The 16,784-nt window shown below is 41.9% G+C and overlaps 1 protein-coding gene across 1 annotated transcript in view; it reads right to left on the reverse strand.

Annotated features, from left to right (window-relative positions):
- TXLNB (taxilin beta) overlaps positions 1-16,784 on the reverse strand; it is a 52,851-nt gene that overhangs the window by 25,582 nt on the left and 10,485 nt on the right. The window contains exons 2-3 of the mRNA XM_075203116.1: positions 13,973-14,394; positions 2,208-2,299 (exon numbers count right to left, since the gene is read on the reverse strand). Of these exons, the coding sequence (XP_075059217.1) occupies positions 2,208-2,299; positions 13,973-14,387 (507 nt within the window). The 5' untranslated portion in view covers positions 14,388-14,394. The remainder of the gene's footprint in view (positions 1-2,207; positions 2,300-13,972; positions 14,395-16,784) is intronic.

A 16,784-nucleotide genomic window follows, 5' to 3' on the forward strand; every position in this document is an offset into this window, starting at 1 on the left:
GAGCAGTTTCAACTGATCTAGTATGTAGTAAATCTAATTCAAATAACACAGATCTAGATATCTATGGTATTATTATACCTCTGTGTTAAGTCTTCAAAAACAGACTTATTACTGTCACGGGCACTAGGAGTCTTTACCCAGTATCACCCGCTGATGGTCTTATCAGAGCAGTTGAGTTGGTATATGATACTCTGATGGCAGGGTGATAATGGAACTGGAAACAGCAGATGGTTAGAGAATGCTCAGAAAGTCTATGACTAGCAGCACTGGTAAACAATAGGTAACTGAACACGAGGATCTGGATGGACAAGGACACGTGAGGGTAGTCAGTGGTCTGCGCACGGCAAGTTGTACCACTGCTATAGTGAGAAGAATGTCCAGGAGTAATAAGGAGGTGGAAGTCAGCGGTCTGCGTATAGCAAGTTGTACCGCTGTCTGTAGTGAAGGAATGGAATCCAGGTGAAGGTAACGGGGAAGTCAGTGGTTTGCGTGTAGCAAGTTGTACCACTGCTTATGTGAGAGGATATATGCAACTGGTGACACAGGGAAACAGGAATCAGTGGTTTGCCTCTAGCAAGTTGTACCACTGAATATATATGTGAGGAAGGACACGAGGAGATAAATGCAATGCAGAGTCTACACGGGTACACTGAACTTGATCCCACGTTGAACTGCACACAATAATAATAATGAATGAACAGCACTGCACAGATAAACAAAGTCACTAGAATAGTCCAGCAAAAGGAAACACAGTCTATAATAGCAATAGTCTCAGAGGATGGAAACTCCGGAGGAGAACAACTCAGTCCAGATGGATATGCAATACACCAGTACAGTCAATGAGAAGTATGCATACCGTGGTTCAGATGAGCAGGCTGTTAGAGATAGCTGCAGGGATAGCTGAGCGGCAGGGAACAGACGAGATGAGAAGTCCTTGCAGAATGGAAGCGGCAGGTAGGTGCAGCGCACTGTAGGTAGGCCAGCAAGGACGACAAATACTCAGGAAGCAGTAGTATATCGAATTGAACAGCAGGAGACCACGGGAGAGTTGAAGCGATGTAGCAGAGCTGGAAGCCGAGGGGCGTAGACTCGATGCTAACAGGCAAGTTCACACAAATGGACACACTGTAGAAGCAGTAGGCAGCGGGTCAGCTGACGGCAGGTAGAATGCAGACTGGAGCGCTGAGACGAGCAGGACTCTGTAGACACGCTGAAGTAGCTAACAGGAATCAGCTGGAACAGTAGCGATGTAACACAGGAGAGTTTGAAGTAATCTGTAACTGTAGATACACGGAGGCAGCGAATAGGAGTCAGCTGCTGGAGTCACGATGAAACACAGGAGAGTTTGCAGTAATCTGTAACTGTAGATACACGGAGGCAGCGGATAGGAATCAGCTGCTGAAGACACTAGGAACACGAGGAATAGAAGTGGTCTGGAAACCACAAGCGGCAAACAGGAATCAGCATCAGCTGAACACACGAGCAGGCACTGGAACACCTTCAGAGACTCATGAGGAATGAGACTCCAAGATCAGGCCATGTGGTATTGACCACAGGTGCTTAATATAGGGAGTGTTGCCTGATCAGCCAATTACGTTAAAGGAACAGAACTGAAGGTTAAAAGGGACTGCACATGCGCAGTACCTCATTATAATGGACGGACACGGTTCCTAGCTACCTTAGAAGTAGCACTCACAGTCCGGTGAGTGACAATTACATTGTTTCACATTGTAAATTTCAGTATGCATATCGGTCTCTTGTCTAATGTTTCTCCCATGATAGGTTCCCATTCATTAGTGGATTATAGCTTGATAGCTACACGCTATTACTCCAATTGTATTGGTTTGTCCACCTGTTAGGTATTGCTGAGATACTGACAAAAAAACCGGATCTAGTATATCCCGTTTGTCTGCTAATTTCTAATAGCCCCACATAGAATATAAGGACTCGCTCTCCGTGATTATTAGCATTTTTTTCCCTTACATATAATATGGCAGGCACAAAGAGCGAACAACGACACGCATTTCGCTAGTGTAGCTTTGTCAAGGCCATCTCTCGTTTTAGCCAACAATTTGCAATCATTAGATTTGCATATGCTGTATTAAATTGTGTCTTAATTGCTTTATTATTCACATTGACAAAAGTAATGCATCTCAATTAATACTAATAATAATACAGATTGCTGACTCCATGCATGCAATACTAACCAGTTCTGCATATTTCTTTGTCAAGGCTTCCAGCTTCTCCTCTGGTGTGTTCAGCTTGCTTAAGGACTGTAGAAGCAGGGCAGCCTCTTTGCCTAAATGAAAAAAAAAATAATGGTCTAGCTATCCAATGTGAAAATAGATCTTGGTGCAAAATTAATACACTCTACTTGCATGCAACTTACTTCCATATATATAGAGTTGCACAAATCTTGCACTTGTGGCCCCTTACTCTTGGATCAGGAAGGAAATTTATCATTGTACAATTTTGTAAAAATGAAATAGGCAAAGCCGCCACGAAATGACAGTTTTACAAAACATCACATTACATTAATTGCCATCCTGATTTTTTGTATGTAGAAAATACAAAGCTCTGCATTAATCAATTTGCGCTTTGTCAAGCAACCAGAAAAATGAGGTGATTGTGAGAGACAAGAAAACTTAAACTGTATGCGGTCTTGCCTCTCAAGAGCCATCTTGCCTCACAATAGTGAAAAGTAAAAATAAATAAATTAAAGGCTAAAAAAAGCTCCCTCCCCTTCTTTAGAGCTGTGCTACTTAGCATCTCCCTGTTCATCTATGGGGGCCCCCCCACCTAGGGATGCCTGGCCCAATGGAAAGTAGCCTTGTGACACACTTGGTACCCCTAGACAGCGGGTACCAGGGTCACAAAATGTATAATAATGCCTCTGTCTATTTAATAATTGACAATAGTGGCCCTTTCTATATAATAAATAATAATAGTGTTCCTGTCTATTAAATAATAAATAATAGTGCTCCCTTTAGATGAAGTAATAAATCATTATTGTTGCTGCAATATTAATTTTAACATTCTCGAACCCCAAATATTTAGTGTAATGCAGTGGTAGATTTAAATAGTTATCTATAACTTTCTTCTTTGCTTGATCTAATGTAATTCATAGAACAAAAAATAAAAACCCATTGAAACAAACCGGACTGCACCCAAGGAGTTCAATTCCCAAATGAGTTAATGTCTGGAATGATCGGTAAGAACCTGGCATCCCTAGGTGGGCCCCCCACCCTACGGGAGGACCAGGATTGATGATAGGTAGCATGGACTGTTGATGAAATGGAGGAAGGTTTTTATTTTTTAAACAACTAATGGCAGTTTCCCCTAAACCGCATGTGATTTATGGTTTTCAAAACCGTCGCACATCACCAGTGATTTCACTTTACTCTCTCCAAATCTATGGATAGAAAATGTGGCGGCTGGGAGGGCAAAATCGAACGCGATGTGAGACGGTTTCAAAACCACCACAGAACCCGCACAATAATAAATTTCTCCCTAGGTGCGTTCACGTTCAAGTGAAGTACTGTAAAGGAGTGCAAACTGAAGATAATCACATCAATTTGTGATACGTCTTATTATGAGTTGTACTGGTCTTGAAATACATTAGCTTAAAGTATATATATTTTGCACTTACTTAAATTGGGAGCAAATTTTGCTTGATGATGATTGTCACACTTTTATTCTGATGTAAATCTATATGCTAGATTTATTGTTGCATGTATTTAAGAGACATGATACTCAAAATATAGATGTGGATGCCATGTGTAGACGCTGATTGCTCATAAGCAAATGGGGTATCTTTAAGTTTACCTCTCAGTCAGACCCTATATGGGTGTTTTTGTATTTCATGCTATAAGTCTGCTCTGCTAAATATACTGCTTGCCTATGATGTTGTCCTATAAAATAAAAATGAGCTCATAGAACGTTTTATTAGCTGCACAACACAACTTGACTTTTACACCACTATTTAGTTAGCAGTAACCAGAACCAATATAACTAAACTGTGAAATTATGACTGTCAAGCGCCGTCTCCGCACTAACACTAGGTGCAGGATACGGGCGCCTACTGTCGGCTGGCAGTCATGTTCTAAATCTGCAGTCACATTGTACTGTGTTATATAGCTAACACACAAACAGGAGAGATCCATTGCTAATTGTCATTGCTGAAATAGAAATAATAGGGCTGACAGTGTTCTTCAAAATCTACAGTGACATTCTACTGTGCCATAGGTCATACAGAAACAAAAGACTTGGCAGTGTTCAGTGCTGAAACAAAAATTAAAATAAGGCTGCCTCCAGTCTCAGTCATGATGATACTAATACCTCGACCTCATGTGCTAAAGTCTATGTTCAAGTGCATAGTGGTTTTAAGTCAGGGAACAAAAATGTAATTAAAAAGCTTGCACCTTTGTAAAGAAAAAACACCTTTCTAATAAAGGTGAAAGTTTCCTGTAGAAAAACATAAAATTGCCAACATGCCATTCTTCCCAAAATATTACCAAGCATAGCAGCATCAGCTAGCTCCCCTCCCTCAGCTATATCTCAGCACCTACAATCTACACTGTAATCATATTCCCCCTAATCAGTATGTACATCATCCTCAAATAATACTAATTCATCCGCACTGGAATACACCATCACAGAAGTCTGTGTACTTTGATGTAATTGCCAGTAATGGTCTTCCTCATGGAATTTGTAGTTCATTTTACGTCAGAGCGGTCACGATTTTTGGGTAATTATTTTAGACAGACCAAATGTCAAAATGTGGTGCTGACTCATCTGCATCACCACTGGGTGTCTTGGGAAAGCTAAGTTTTTTCCTAGAAACAATTGCTAAAGAAACTGAAGGAGACGTCGTTGTGTCATGTACCACTTGAGCTGTCAGCTTGCTGACCAGGAGCTCATTGCATCTCTTGAGATCTGGGTCAGTTGGAAAGAAAGAGAAGACATAGCTCTCAAACCTAGGATTAAGCACAGTTACCAAAATGTAGCGATCCGATTTCAAGATGTTGATAACTCTTGGATCCTGGAGAAGCGAATAAAGTACTTAATCTACAAGTCCAACATAGTTAGCGGAATTGCTTTGCTTCCTTTCCTCCTTCAAATTCTCTAGCTGCTTTTCAAAAAGTCTAATTAGTGGAATCACTTGACTCAAGCTAGCAGTGTCTGCACTCTCTTCACAGGTGGCAACTTCGAGTGGTTTCAGCACAAGGCACAACACAGAAAGAATTCTCCACTGCGCTGGACTAATGTATATTCACCCTCAAATTCTATTCTTCTTGCAGCTCCTGCATTCTCCTACATGCTGCTACAGAATGCTGAATATTACCCGAAATATTTCGGGACACAAACAGCATCTCCTGCATGTCACTGTCATTTTTGTAAAAGTTTTGTACCACCAAGTTGATTGTATGAGCAAAATAGGGAATGTGATGGAATTCCCCCCGCTGTAATGCTCTAACAATATTGGTGGCATTATCAGAAATCACATATCCTCAGGAGAGTCCAAGCAGGATAAGCCATGTTGCAATAACATCCCTTAGCTTTTCAAACAGGTTGTCAGCAGTATGCCTCTTAGTGAAGCAGATGATATAGAGTAGGCTGAAAGATCTGACGTTGGTTGTTAGATGTTGCTGCTGTTCCTGCTATTGAAGGCGATTTACCAACCCAATAGACTGTCACAGTCATATAATGTTTAGTTTACCCAGTTCCGCTTATCCCCATATATGTGGTTAAGTGTACAGTGGGTAGAATGGCATTTTGTATCCCAATTATTTTCTTTTTTGTAACCTCCTGGTACAGGTGAGGAATTGCTTATCTAGTCAAATAGTGTTGAGATTAACTGTCTTATTCCTGCTGCATTAATGGTGGATATGGGACTCAGATCTAATACTATTATAGACGCCATGGCGTCTGTGATCCGCTGTGCGACTGGATGACAGCTTTCATACTTCTTCCTCTTGCAAAGGATTGTATAATAGTCAATTGTGGAAAACTACTAGTAGTCTTCTTCTTGGCCTGCTTCTGGGTTGAAGATCCACCCCCACCAGCAGGAGCAGCAGCAGTGGGCCTAACGCTAAAGGATTCTTGTCCTGGAAAGGGGAGTAGTAACTTGGATGCAAGACTAACTCCGATAACTTGTGAGTATGTTGATGATGAAGGTGCTGGGGGTGTAGATTGCAGATGCTGGGATCTAGCTGAGAGAAGGTTGGTAGCTGATGCTGGACTGCTTGTTGTTATTTTTTAGCGAAAGTTTCTGATTTTCCCAAGAGCTTTCCATGAAATTGTTTCAAATGACGTAACATGGATGAGGTTCCTTGATGGTTAAGGTCCCTCGACTGACTGTGGCTTTACAATGCTACAAATAGATAACTGTTGTCAATATTTGGGTAAAAAATATTCCACACATAAGAGGTGGATTTTTTGGTCTTATACCCAGGCATGACAATGGCCTTCTTCTTATCACTTGCAAGAACTGCTTCCACTGGTCCATGACTTGTCACAGTAGAGTTCATTGACAGCACTGTTTGCTTAGGTGCATTAAACCCATTGTTAGCTTGTTTTTTTGGGGGCCCTAACAAATCAAGCACTTCAGCCATAAAAGTTGCACTCCTTGTCGCTGGAGCACTTGCTTTGTTAAACTGTACATGTCCTTTTCAATATCTTACATGAAGCTGGGTGGGAGGGCCCATGGACAATTCCATCTTGCACCACTTTTATTTTCTGCCACAGCTGGGTGACAATGTTTCCTATATGTGCTATGAACTACCATGTGTTTGTGTCGTTGCTCTTTCGCTTAGCATCCAGCCAGCTCGCTGCAGTCTTTGTACGAAAGTGGATGAAAATAATATTGTGACCTGTGAGGTGTTCAAAATTGACTGGAAATGACTGAAAATTAGTGTTTCTGAGGTTAATAATAATGGAACAAAAAAAGAGCAAAATTATATGATTTTAGCATATTTTAGCTATTTTTTCTAAAAAATAGGGATCAAAAACCAAAACCAAAACACACAAGGATTGTTTTGCCAAAACCAAAACCAAAACCAAAACACATATTTAATCCAGATCCAAAACCAAAACTAGAACCAAAACACCGGGTCAGTGAACATCTCTAATTAGCACCCATCCCTGCAATTCCGTGACAGTATACTCTGGCCATAATGAGTGGACAGATCGAACCCTCAGCTTGAGACCTTCTGCTCCATTTAGCCCAGAAGGTGGATCAGCAAGACTCCAATCAGGCACAGCTCTTACAATGCCTCCAAGTTGTTGTATCTCGCCTAGGCAACCTACAGGGGTCTCTTCCAGCAAGCCAAGCTGCCTTAGCAGTAAAGGTATCTACTGCTGCCACCATGTCTACTGCTAGCACCCTAGTTCCAGAGGCCTACGTATTCCCTCGCCGGAAAAATACGATGGCAATCCCAAGAGAAGTCATGGGTTCCTGAACCAGTGCACTATTCAGTTTGAGCTTGCTCCGGAAAATTCAGACTCAGAGAGAATCAAAGTGGCTTATATTATTTCCCTACTCTCTGGTCAAGCCTTGGCTTATGCTTCTCCCCTCTGGGAAACGGATGATACAATGCTCCAGGATTCTTCCACTTTCATTAAGAATTTTTGTAAGGTTTTTGATGAGCCCGGCCGTGTTTCCTCTGCCGCCTCTAGCCTATTAGCTCTCCGTCAAGGTTCACTTACTGCTGGGCAATATGCCATGCATGTTTTGAACTTTAGCCTCAGAACTCTTCTGGAACAATGAGGCCCTGAAAGCCACCTTTTGGCAAGGGTTAAACGACCACATTAAGTACGACCTGGTCTTCATTGAGCTTCTGTCTAGTCTTGAAGATTTAATCTCTCTTTGTGTTAAGGTGGACATCTGCCACAGGGAGCGTACTCAAGGACGAGAGCGAACCTGGTATTCCTTCCCTCACCTGGCACCTCGGTTCCAGTCTCCAGCACTTCTCCAGAGGAAACCATGCAAATAGGCCTCTCTTGTCTTTCCCAGGAGGAGCGTAACAAACACAAGAACCGCCTTTGCCTATATTGTGGGGACTCTGGTCATCTTGTCTCCTCATGTTCCAAGGGGCCTAGGAAACGCCCCATCCTAGGTGATGTTAGGGGGGTTGTCCTACGATCCAAGTCCCTCACTCCCTACTCTTTGAGAGACTCTGAATTTCTTATGCCTATTAGTCTATTCTCTCCAAATGGACCCCCACAGTTGACAGCTTTCCTGGACTCTGGATCCGCTGGGAACTTCATTTCCGCCGAGTTGGCTTCCAAGTTCTGTCTCTCCATCCTTCCATTGCCACAGCCTCTGGCACTGACCGCAATAGATGGTAATCCTATCCCCAACGGTCCCATCGACCGCATTACCATTCCCTTATGGTTGTTGGTAGGGGCGCTTTACTTTGAGTGGATACGTTTCCTCATTCTTCTTCAATCCATCAATACTGTAATTCTGGGCCTTCCCTGGCTTAAAACTCACAAACCGCAGTTCGATTGGTCTCATGCCCAAGTCATATCTTGGGGATCCACATGTAAATAACATTGTTTGACTGCTGTACACCCTCCTAGGGCTTCGATCTCTGTCTAGCCTCTACTCTGCAGTCAGTTCTTCTGAGGCCTACACCGAGTTTTTAGATGTGTTCAGCAAAGTTACAGCTGAGTCCCTGTCTCACACCATCCCTGGGATGGCCCATTAACCTCACGCTCAACAAATGCATCCATAGGGGCAGGGTTTTCCCCCTATTTCCTCCTATATACTCAAGCCATGTCAGAATACGTCTCTGAAAATCTTGTATGTGGTTTTATCCGCAAGTCTTCCTTGCCAGCATGTGCAGGGTTCTTTTTTGTTAAAGGTACAAAAGAATGGTACCCTTAGACCCTGCATTGACTACCGTAAGCTGAATGCTATTACGGGGAAAAAAAACGCTATGTGCTTCCCCTCATATTACAACTTTTTAAACGGATCCGTGGAGCGCAGATTTTCACCAAATTGGATCTTAGAGGGGCCTATAACCTTATTCGTATTTGCCAGGGTGACAAGTGAAAAAACGCCTTTAATACAAGAGACGGGCATTATGAGTACCTTGTGATGCCCTTTGGGCTTTGTAATGCCCTTGCAGTTTTTCAAGAACTCATCAACGAAATCTTCAGAGATCTCTTGTATCAATCAGTAGTCGTCTACCTTGATGATTTTCTAGACTTTTCTCGGAACCTTATCATCAAGATCATGTCAAAGAAGTTCTGTCTCGTCTCCATACCAATCACCTGTATTGCAAATTGGAAAAGTGCCATCATCGGGTCCCCTTCCTTGGGTATATTATCTCCAGCATGGGTCTTCAAATGGATCCATTTTAGGATCCATTTGAAGATCCATGCGGGGGATAATATACCCGAGGAAGGGGCCTCAACCCTCTGGCCTAGAGGTTACTCAGCATTTTATTTGGATTCTGCAATTATTACCAGCAGTTCATCAAAAACTTCTCTTCCTTGATCATGTGATCGCGCCCATCACGTCACTTAACCGTAAGGGTGGACTAGCCAAAAACTGGCCTCAGGAGGCAGTTCTGGCCTTCAAAGCTCTAAAGGTAGCTTTTGCCACAGCTCCTGTCTTGAGACAACCTGACGAGCTCCAACCGTTTTTTTCTAAAGGTAGATGCTTCCTCGCTTCCTCTCCTCTGTGGGCGTGGGAGCAGTCCTCTCCTCCTTTTCCCCATGTGGCTTTCTCTCTAGGAAACCCGGTGAGGCCAGCTATAACATCGGAGACAAGGAACGTCTGGCCATCAAGATAGCTTTAAAATAATAGCAGTACCTTCTTGAGGGCGCTCTCCATCCTATTACTGTATTCACGGACCATAAGAAACTCAGTAATTTGGAATCTGCCCAGTACCTTAACCCTCGACAGGCCCGCTGGTCACTTTTTTTTTCTAGAGTCCAGTTGATTCTGACTTATCATACGGGTCTAAAAATCCCAGGACTGATGCCCAGTCCAGGTCTTTGATCCGCTGGATTCTTGCCATGCAGACATTAGACATATCATCAGTCCACTAAAGATTCTGCCCTTGACTAAATCCTCAGTTAAGACACTCTTTTGTGGAGACCCATCTTTGTCCCAGACTGTTAGCTTGGGCTCATAATTCCAGATTCGCTGGCCATGCTGGGGTTAAGAAGACCATTGTCCTTTTGTCCCATAGCTATTGGTGGCCTTCCTTGAGTGCTGACGTTCACAAGTATGTTGCAGCCTGCGGAGTATGTGCTCATCACAAGACACCTAGGCGTTCCCCAGTTGGGCTTCTTCTTCCCCTCCCTGTTCCAACTCTCCTTGGGCAAGCATTAGCATGGACTTTATTTCTGACCTCCCCAATACCCATGGATGCAATACTATTTGGTGGTGGTCGATCGTTTCTCCAAATGGGCACACTTCGTTCCTCTTAAGAAGTTGTCATCTGCTGCTGAACTAGCCCTCTTTTCATTATTAAATACATTTTTCTTATCCATGGTTATCCACTGGAGATCATCTCTGATAGGGGTGTAAAATTTATTTCAAGATTCTGGAGATCCTTTTGCAATAATCTAGGAATCAAGCTAAAATTCTCCTCAGGATACCATCTCCAGACCAATGGTCAAACTGAGCAGGTCAACCAGGATTTGGAGACAGTCCTCCGTTGTTACTGCTCCGATCACCTATCCTCTTGGAGTGATTATCTACTTTGGGCAGAGTTTTCACATAATATCCATCAACATGAATCCTTTCGGAGTTACTCCTTTCTTTACCATCTTTGGCAGACACCCTATACTTCCCACCTTTTCGGAAGCTTCCAGTGCATCAGTACCTGCAGCTCAAGATATGTTCTGTGACTTTTTGAAATTTTGGACTCAAGTATGGTCTAAACTCCTACAATCCTCGGAATGACACAAGCTCTTTGCTGATCGTCATCGTAGGAAGATTCCATTTCTTTACATAGGGGACAAGGTCTGGCTATCCACTCACTTCAGATTCAAGCTGCCTTTAATGAAATTCTCTTCTCGATATATTGGTCCTTTCCGCATCTCCCATATTATTAACGCGGTTACCTATAAGCTCCATCCACCTCCTTCACTCCGCGTACATAATTAATTTCATATCTCCTTACTAAAACTGCTGATTCTTAATGAATTCTGCAATTATCAGCCTCCGCCCCCTCCTATCAAAACGGCTCTGGGCGACGAATATGTGGTTGAATGCATCTTGAGGCCACGATCTAATCGCGGCAAGACTCAGTTCCTCTTCCACTGGAAGGGTTATGGCCCTGAAGATTGATCCTGGGTGGATAAAGAAGACCTACATGCTCCCCACCTGCTATTAAAGTACTTGAAGAATCAGATTTCCAAACCTTCTTCTTCAGGGGAGGGGGGTACTGTCAGGCCCTGTCTCCGCACTGACACTAGGTGCAGGAGATGGGCGCCTGTGCTCCTCTGACAGCCACGTCCCCTTGTCTGGCAACGGGACGCTCCCTTGTTTTTTTGCACGCTGTGCGTGAGCATGCCCAGCTGACTCGCGTCCCATTGCTGGGCAACGGGACGCTCTCCCTGCTCACTCTGACTGCCGAATCTCCTTCACCCAATCAGGGTGCACCTTACTGTTTATATAGCATCCTCTGGCACCATTAGGGTGCCAGAGTATTGTTTCACTCACTATTCCAGCATCTCCTGTTACTTCTGATCCAGTATTCTTTGGTTCTGACTCAGCTTGTTCCCTACTATTCTCCTGTATTACGATTGGTACCTTATTGCTCGGCTAGTTTGGTTATTTGGCTTGACCTGGCTACTCTCTGAATCCTCCCTGTGTACCGCTCTGCTCATTTGGCTTTGACCTGGACAGTCAGACTACGCTTGTCTGCTACTGTCGCTACACCGGTGACTATCTTGGAGAACTGCGACCTGCAGCTAAGCCCAAACTTCCTTGCAGGGGTCCCTGGTGAAATACGGGGGTACGTTAGACTACACGCCTCCCTGTTCAGTTGCACTTATACATTTTATATGATCAAAGTTCTCTCCCACCTGTACACATTTTCCTGTGTTTGAAAGCCCCACAATAAGAAAACACAGAATGTATTGTTGGCAGTATATTACATATTCAGATGTGGCAAATTTTACTCCGGGGGGCAAGACTCGACTCGGCAGCCTATTAGGAACATTTTGAAGGGAAAAAAATGCAGGTGACCCAGTGACCCAGCCCAAGGTAGCCCACTATGGGATCGGCCAAGCCAGTCCCTGACCATGTTCCATGTCTTTAGACATCACTAACAGTACATGTTATGTGGATTGCATCAGAGAGGAACATGTGGGTTAATTTGTGTCTCTTCACCTGTGATGAACAAAAGCTAGAATCACTGTGTATAAGAACAATAAATATTAAAATTATTTATGGCAAATTAATTAAATTGCATAATTCAATGATAATACATTATGCACAATATATTAACTCCTAGGAGAAGATTTACCAAGGCTTCTAAAAAGGAAAAGTGGAGGTGTTGCCCATAGCAACCAATCAGATTCTTGCTATCATTTATCTAGCACATTTGAGGACCTGATAGAAACTGATTGGTTGCTATGGGTAACACCTGTATATTTCCTTTTTAGAATCTTTAGTAAATCGAAGCCCTACACTTTTTGTCATTGTCAGCAGAGTGCCTGCATATATGAGGTATTGTAAGCCTTTGTCTTAGAAATAAAATATTCATATATGAGCATTGAAGCTGGTATTAGTTCCTAGTAGTTGCTAAATGCATATATTTATTGAACTAATATAAATGCTGCAATTCAGCATATTTTCCTTGTGTGTATCATGTTTCAATAAGCATCTGTAACATATGTTGCATTTGGACATACTTACTTTGGAGAACATGTACACTTGTGATACGCTTTAGGTCTGCTTGAATTAAATCAATTATTCCACTTACACTGACATAACGAAGAATACAGTGCTCTAACTATTTAGCTTCACAGAAGAAAAGAAGAAAAAGCCTTATTACCATACCCATGGAAACCATGAATTTGGGTAATTCATGGATTCATTTGCAAATCTAATGAGCAGGCATAGAAAGATTCACATCTGCTGAATGTGTGTTAGAAATGTTTGAGTGTTCATAATGGGCTATGATTATCAAACATAAAAAAGATTTCTAGCAAAATATGGCAATATATATTATCTCCAAATTTCACTAGCATTTCTGTTTTTAATATTAAAGTTTGTTCATTTTTATAATTTAGATAAAACATCTTAGCTTTGAAGGTGAAACAAATGAAATTAAATACCTATGATGACATAAAAATTTTCTTCCTGTGACTGTAAGAAATATAATTGTTTCTCATGAGAGATATTTGGAATGATCTAGTGTTCTGTAAAGATCAGAATTACAACTCAGATTCCCTAGCTTTTAATTGAATACAAATGTAATCCTATCAAATGGCAACTCATAGTAAAATCATATAAAATGGTTAGTTTACTGTTTAAGTTCCCTCAGGTTATTCTTTATGATTATGTACTGTACCACTTATGTATATTGTCATTGATAGTCTTGCCAATAACTATAAATGTCAACTAACAAAAGGACTAATCTCTCATGAGAGAGAACTTTCAGTCTCAATCTATTTAACTGCAATGTTAACAATACTCACGTTGTTTGTGAATTAATACTATATATCTTCAGGGTATGTAGGCTATATTTTGGAGTGTTATGTTATAATACAGATAATAGAAAATATGGTGTGCTTCAATATGCACATTACATTGTATATCAAATGGGAAAATGTATGTTTTTAACGTTTATTTGGTTTTTTACATTGTGCAATATGCAATATCAATAATGTATTTATTGTCTCAGTTGAAAATATAGCCAAACTGCTTGTTGAGAAGTGTGAATTTGTTATCTAGTATAAACCAGAAAGAAGCTTCTTGATGAAAAGCTAAATCACATACCTAGGCCTTTTAGCATTTTCTTGTCTAACTTTTGCTCTTTGTTTGATGCAGAGTCTTTGGCCAATGAGACATTTGATGGAGAAAATGGTTCTTTTGTCTCTTCCATAATTGTATCCTCAGTTTCTACATCATCATTCAGTTGTTCTTCCTTGATTGGCAAATCAGCACTCTGGTTTTCAACACTCACAGTGTCAGAAGAGGCGTATGTCTGAATGATGTCTTCCAGTTGCCTGCTCAGCTCTTCCGAAATATCCTGGTCAGCTGATCTACTTGAATCTTTCTCACTGGGCTGCAAACCAATGACTTTTGATGGCTCCTCATTTGGCACTGGTAACTCGTTTTCGCTAGTTGACACTAGGTTATTATTAAGTTGCTCATCTGGTTTAACATTAGTGATTTCATTGTTGTTTTCCATGTTTTACCTAAAAAGATACAATAGGTTATAAATTGCACAATTTAACCCAAAAATTATTCTCATTTAAGTATGTTTTGGATTCCAGATTCAGTTCTGGTCGAAGCCAACCATTTTTCCATGGATTAAGATTCAGTCAATTCTTTTGTCAACACTGAACCAAACCCAAGCTCCTTTATTTATTCATTTGAAGACATGCTCTTTACCTCTTCACATTAACTTACTACTACTACATGGTTAGTCTGGCAATGCATAAAGAATGCTATGTCAGTGCCATTTCCCCTTATCTATTACCACTGGAATGGTGCCAGGCCAACAAGTAAGACTGTTATCAGTGCAACGTGAGCCACACCTGTAAAATTTGTTATTATTAAGGTATTTTGCTGGGCTAATATGGTACACTTTAATGGATTGTATATGTTGTATTGTCACTCTCTGGTATATAATTGTAGGGGCAGCAATGCTTGTTAGTATATAACCATGTGGACATCAAGTTAACATTTGGCAGTACAATTTTACACATACACCAATTATGCATCAGTGTAAATTGTGTTTTTTTCTGTAGACACAGTAACTTTACATTAACACACAACGATATTATCATAACTTTAAATACAAAAGAACAGTAGAGAATTATTATTATTATTCTTCTTTATTTATATGGCGCCACAAGGTTTCCGCAGCACAGTATAAAATACAAAATACAAAATATAATACAAACAGTAGACCATACAGGGTAGAACAGTACAGAGCAAAACGGGTAAAATCAAGACTCCAAAAGCTCCAAGCATATTAAGTACAGTAATGATGGAGAAGAAGAACTGGTATAGAGACAGAAGGGAAGAGGGCCCTGTTCCTAGGAGCTTACATACTAAAGGGAGGGGGAAAAGTCAGCAGGCATGAGAGGAGTCAGTGGAGAGGATGAAGCCCAAGAGGATAGTGAACAGGGAAGTGGGAGGTGAAGGATGGAGAAGGTTAGGTGGATGGCTGGTAGACTTTGAGGAACAGATGCGTTCTAAGAGTGAAGGTGCTCAGATTAGAGGACAAACGAATGGAGCAAGGGAGGTCTTTCCAGTGGAGGGGGCAGCACAGGAGATATCTTGAATTCTAGAGTGGAATGAGGTAATCAGTATGGAGGAGATGTGTGGGAGTGTGAATGGAGATGAGGTTAGAGATATAAGGGGCTTTGGAATAGGAGGGGGCCTTGTACGTGATGATGAGGAGTTTAAAGAAGATTCTGTATGGGAAAGGGAGCCTGTGTAAGGCAAGGCAGAGAGGGGAGGCAGAGGAGGAGCGGCGTGAAAGAAAGAAAAGTCTTGAAGCCGCATTGAGTATAGAGTGAAGGGGTTGGGGATGAGATGAGAGTGAGGGATACCAGTGAGGAGAAAGTTACAATAATAGAGATGGGAAATGATGAGTGCGTGGATAATGATATTGACGTTATCCTTAGAATGGAAAGGTCGGATGCGGGCAAAATTCCGTAGCTGGAAGCAACAGCATTGCGCAAGAGAGTGAATATGGGGAGCAAAAGAGAGGGAAGAGTTGAGGGTGACACCCTGGCAGTAGATTTGTTGAACAGGAGAGATGGTAAAACAATGAGTTCAGTTTTAGCAATGCTGATTTTGAGAAAACGTAAAGACATCGAGGAGGAGAAGGAGGAAAGGCAGTCAGATACACAAGAGAGAAGGGGGGATCAGGGGAAGAGATGTAGAATGTCGTCAGCGTAGAGGTGGTACTGGAGACCAAAATAAAGGATGAGATCACCCAGGAAGGTAATGTACAGTGAGAAAAGCAGAGGACCGAGAACAGTGCCCTGAGGGACCCCAACAGGGAGGGCGGACATGGGTGAGGATGAGTCAGGAGTGGAAACAGAGAAGGAATGGTTGGCAAGCTATGAGGTGAACCAGTGAAGACAGTGCCGAGAGACTGAGAGAAAAAGGGTCTGAAGAAGGAGGAGGTGGTCCACGGAGTCGAAGGCTGCAGAGAGGTCCAGTGAGCAGGGAGAAGTAACCCCTATATTTGACCGAGAGGAAGCCATTAGAAACTTTGGCCAGGGCAGTTTCAGTCAAGTGTAGGGGGCAGAATTTAGATTAGAGAGGGTCGAGGATGGAGTTAACCGAGAGGTAACTGGTGAGGCAGTTGCAGACAATCTGCTCGAGTAGTTTGGAGGCTAAGGGGACAAGTGATGTGGTACTGGCACAAAAAAGACAGAAGGTAATAGCACAAAAAAGAAAGAACCTGTTTTGGTTACAAGCTGGGTGTATAATATCTATTGAATTCTCTAGGCTTCTCTGTTACTTAATTTTAGCTAACTCCTTTATTTCATCACCACAATATAGGTAAACAAATCAACATTATAATGTCAAAACTTCCAAATCAAGCATTTTTTAAGTTTATTGG

This window comes from Mixophyes fleayi, chromosome 3 (genome assembly GCF_038048845.1).
Source record: "Mixophyes fleayi isolate aMixFle1 chromosome 3, aMixFle1.hap1, whole genome shotgun sequence".
Taxonomy (NCBI): domain Eukaryota; kingdom Metazoa; phylum Chordata; class Amphibia; order Anura; family Limnodynastidae; genus Mixophyes; species Mixophyes fleayi.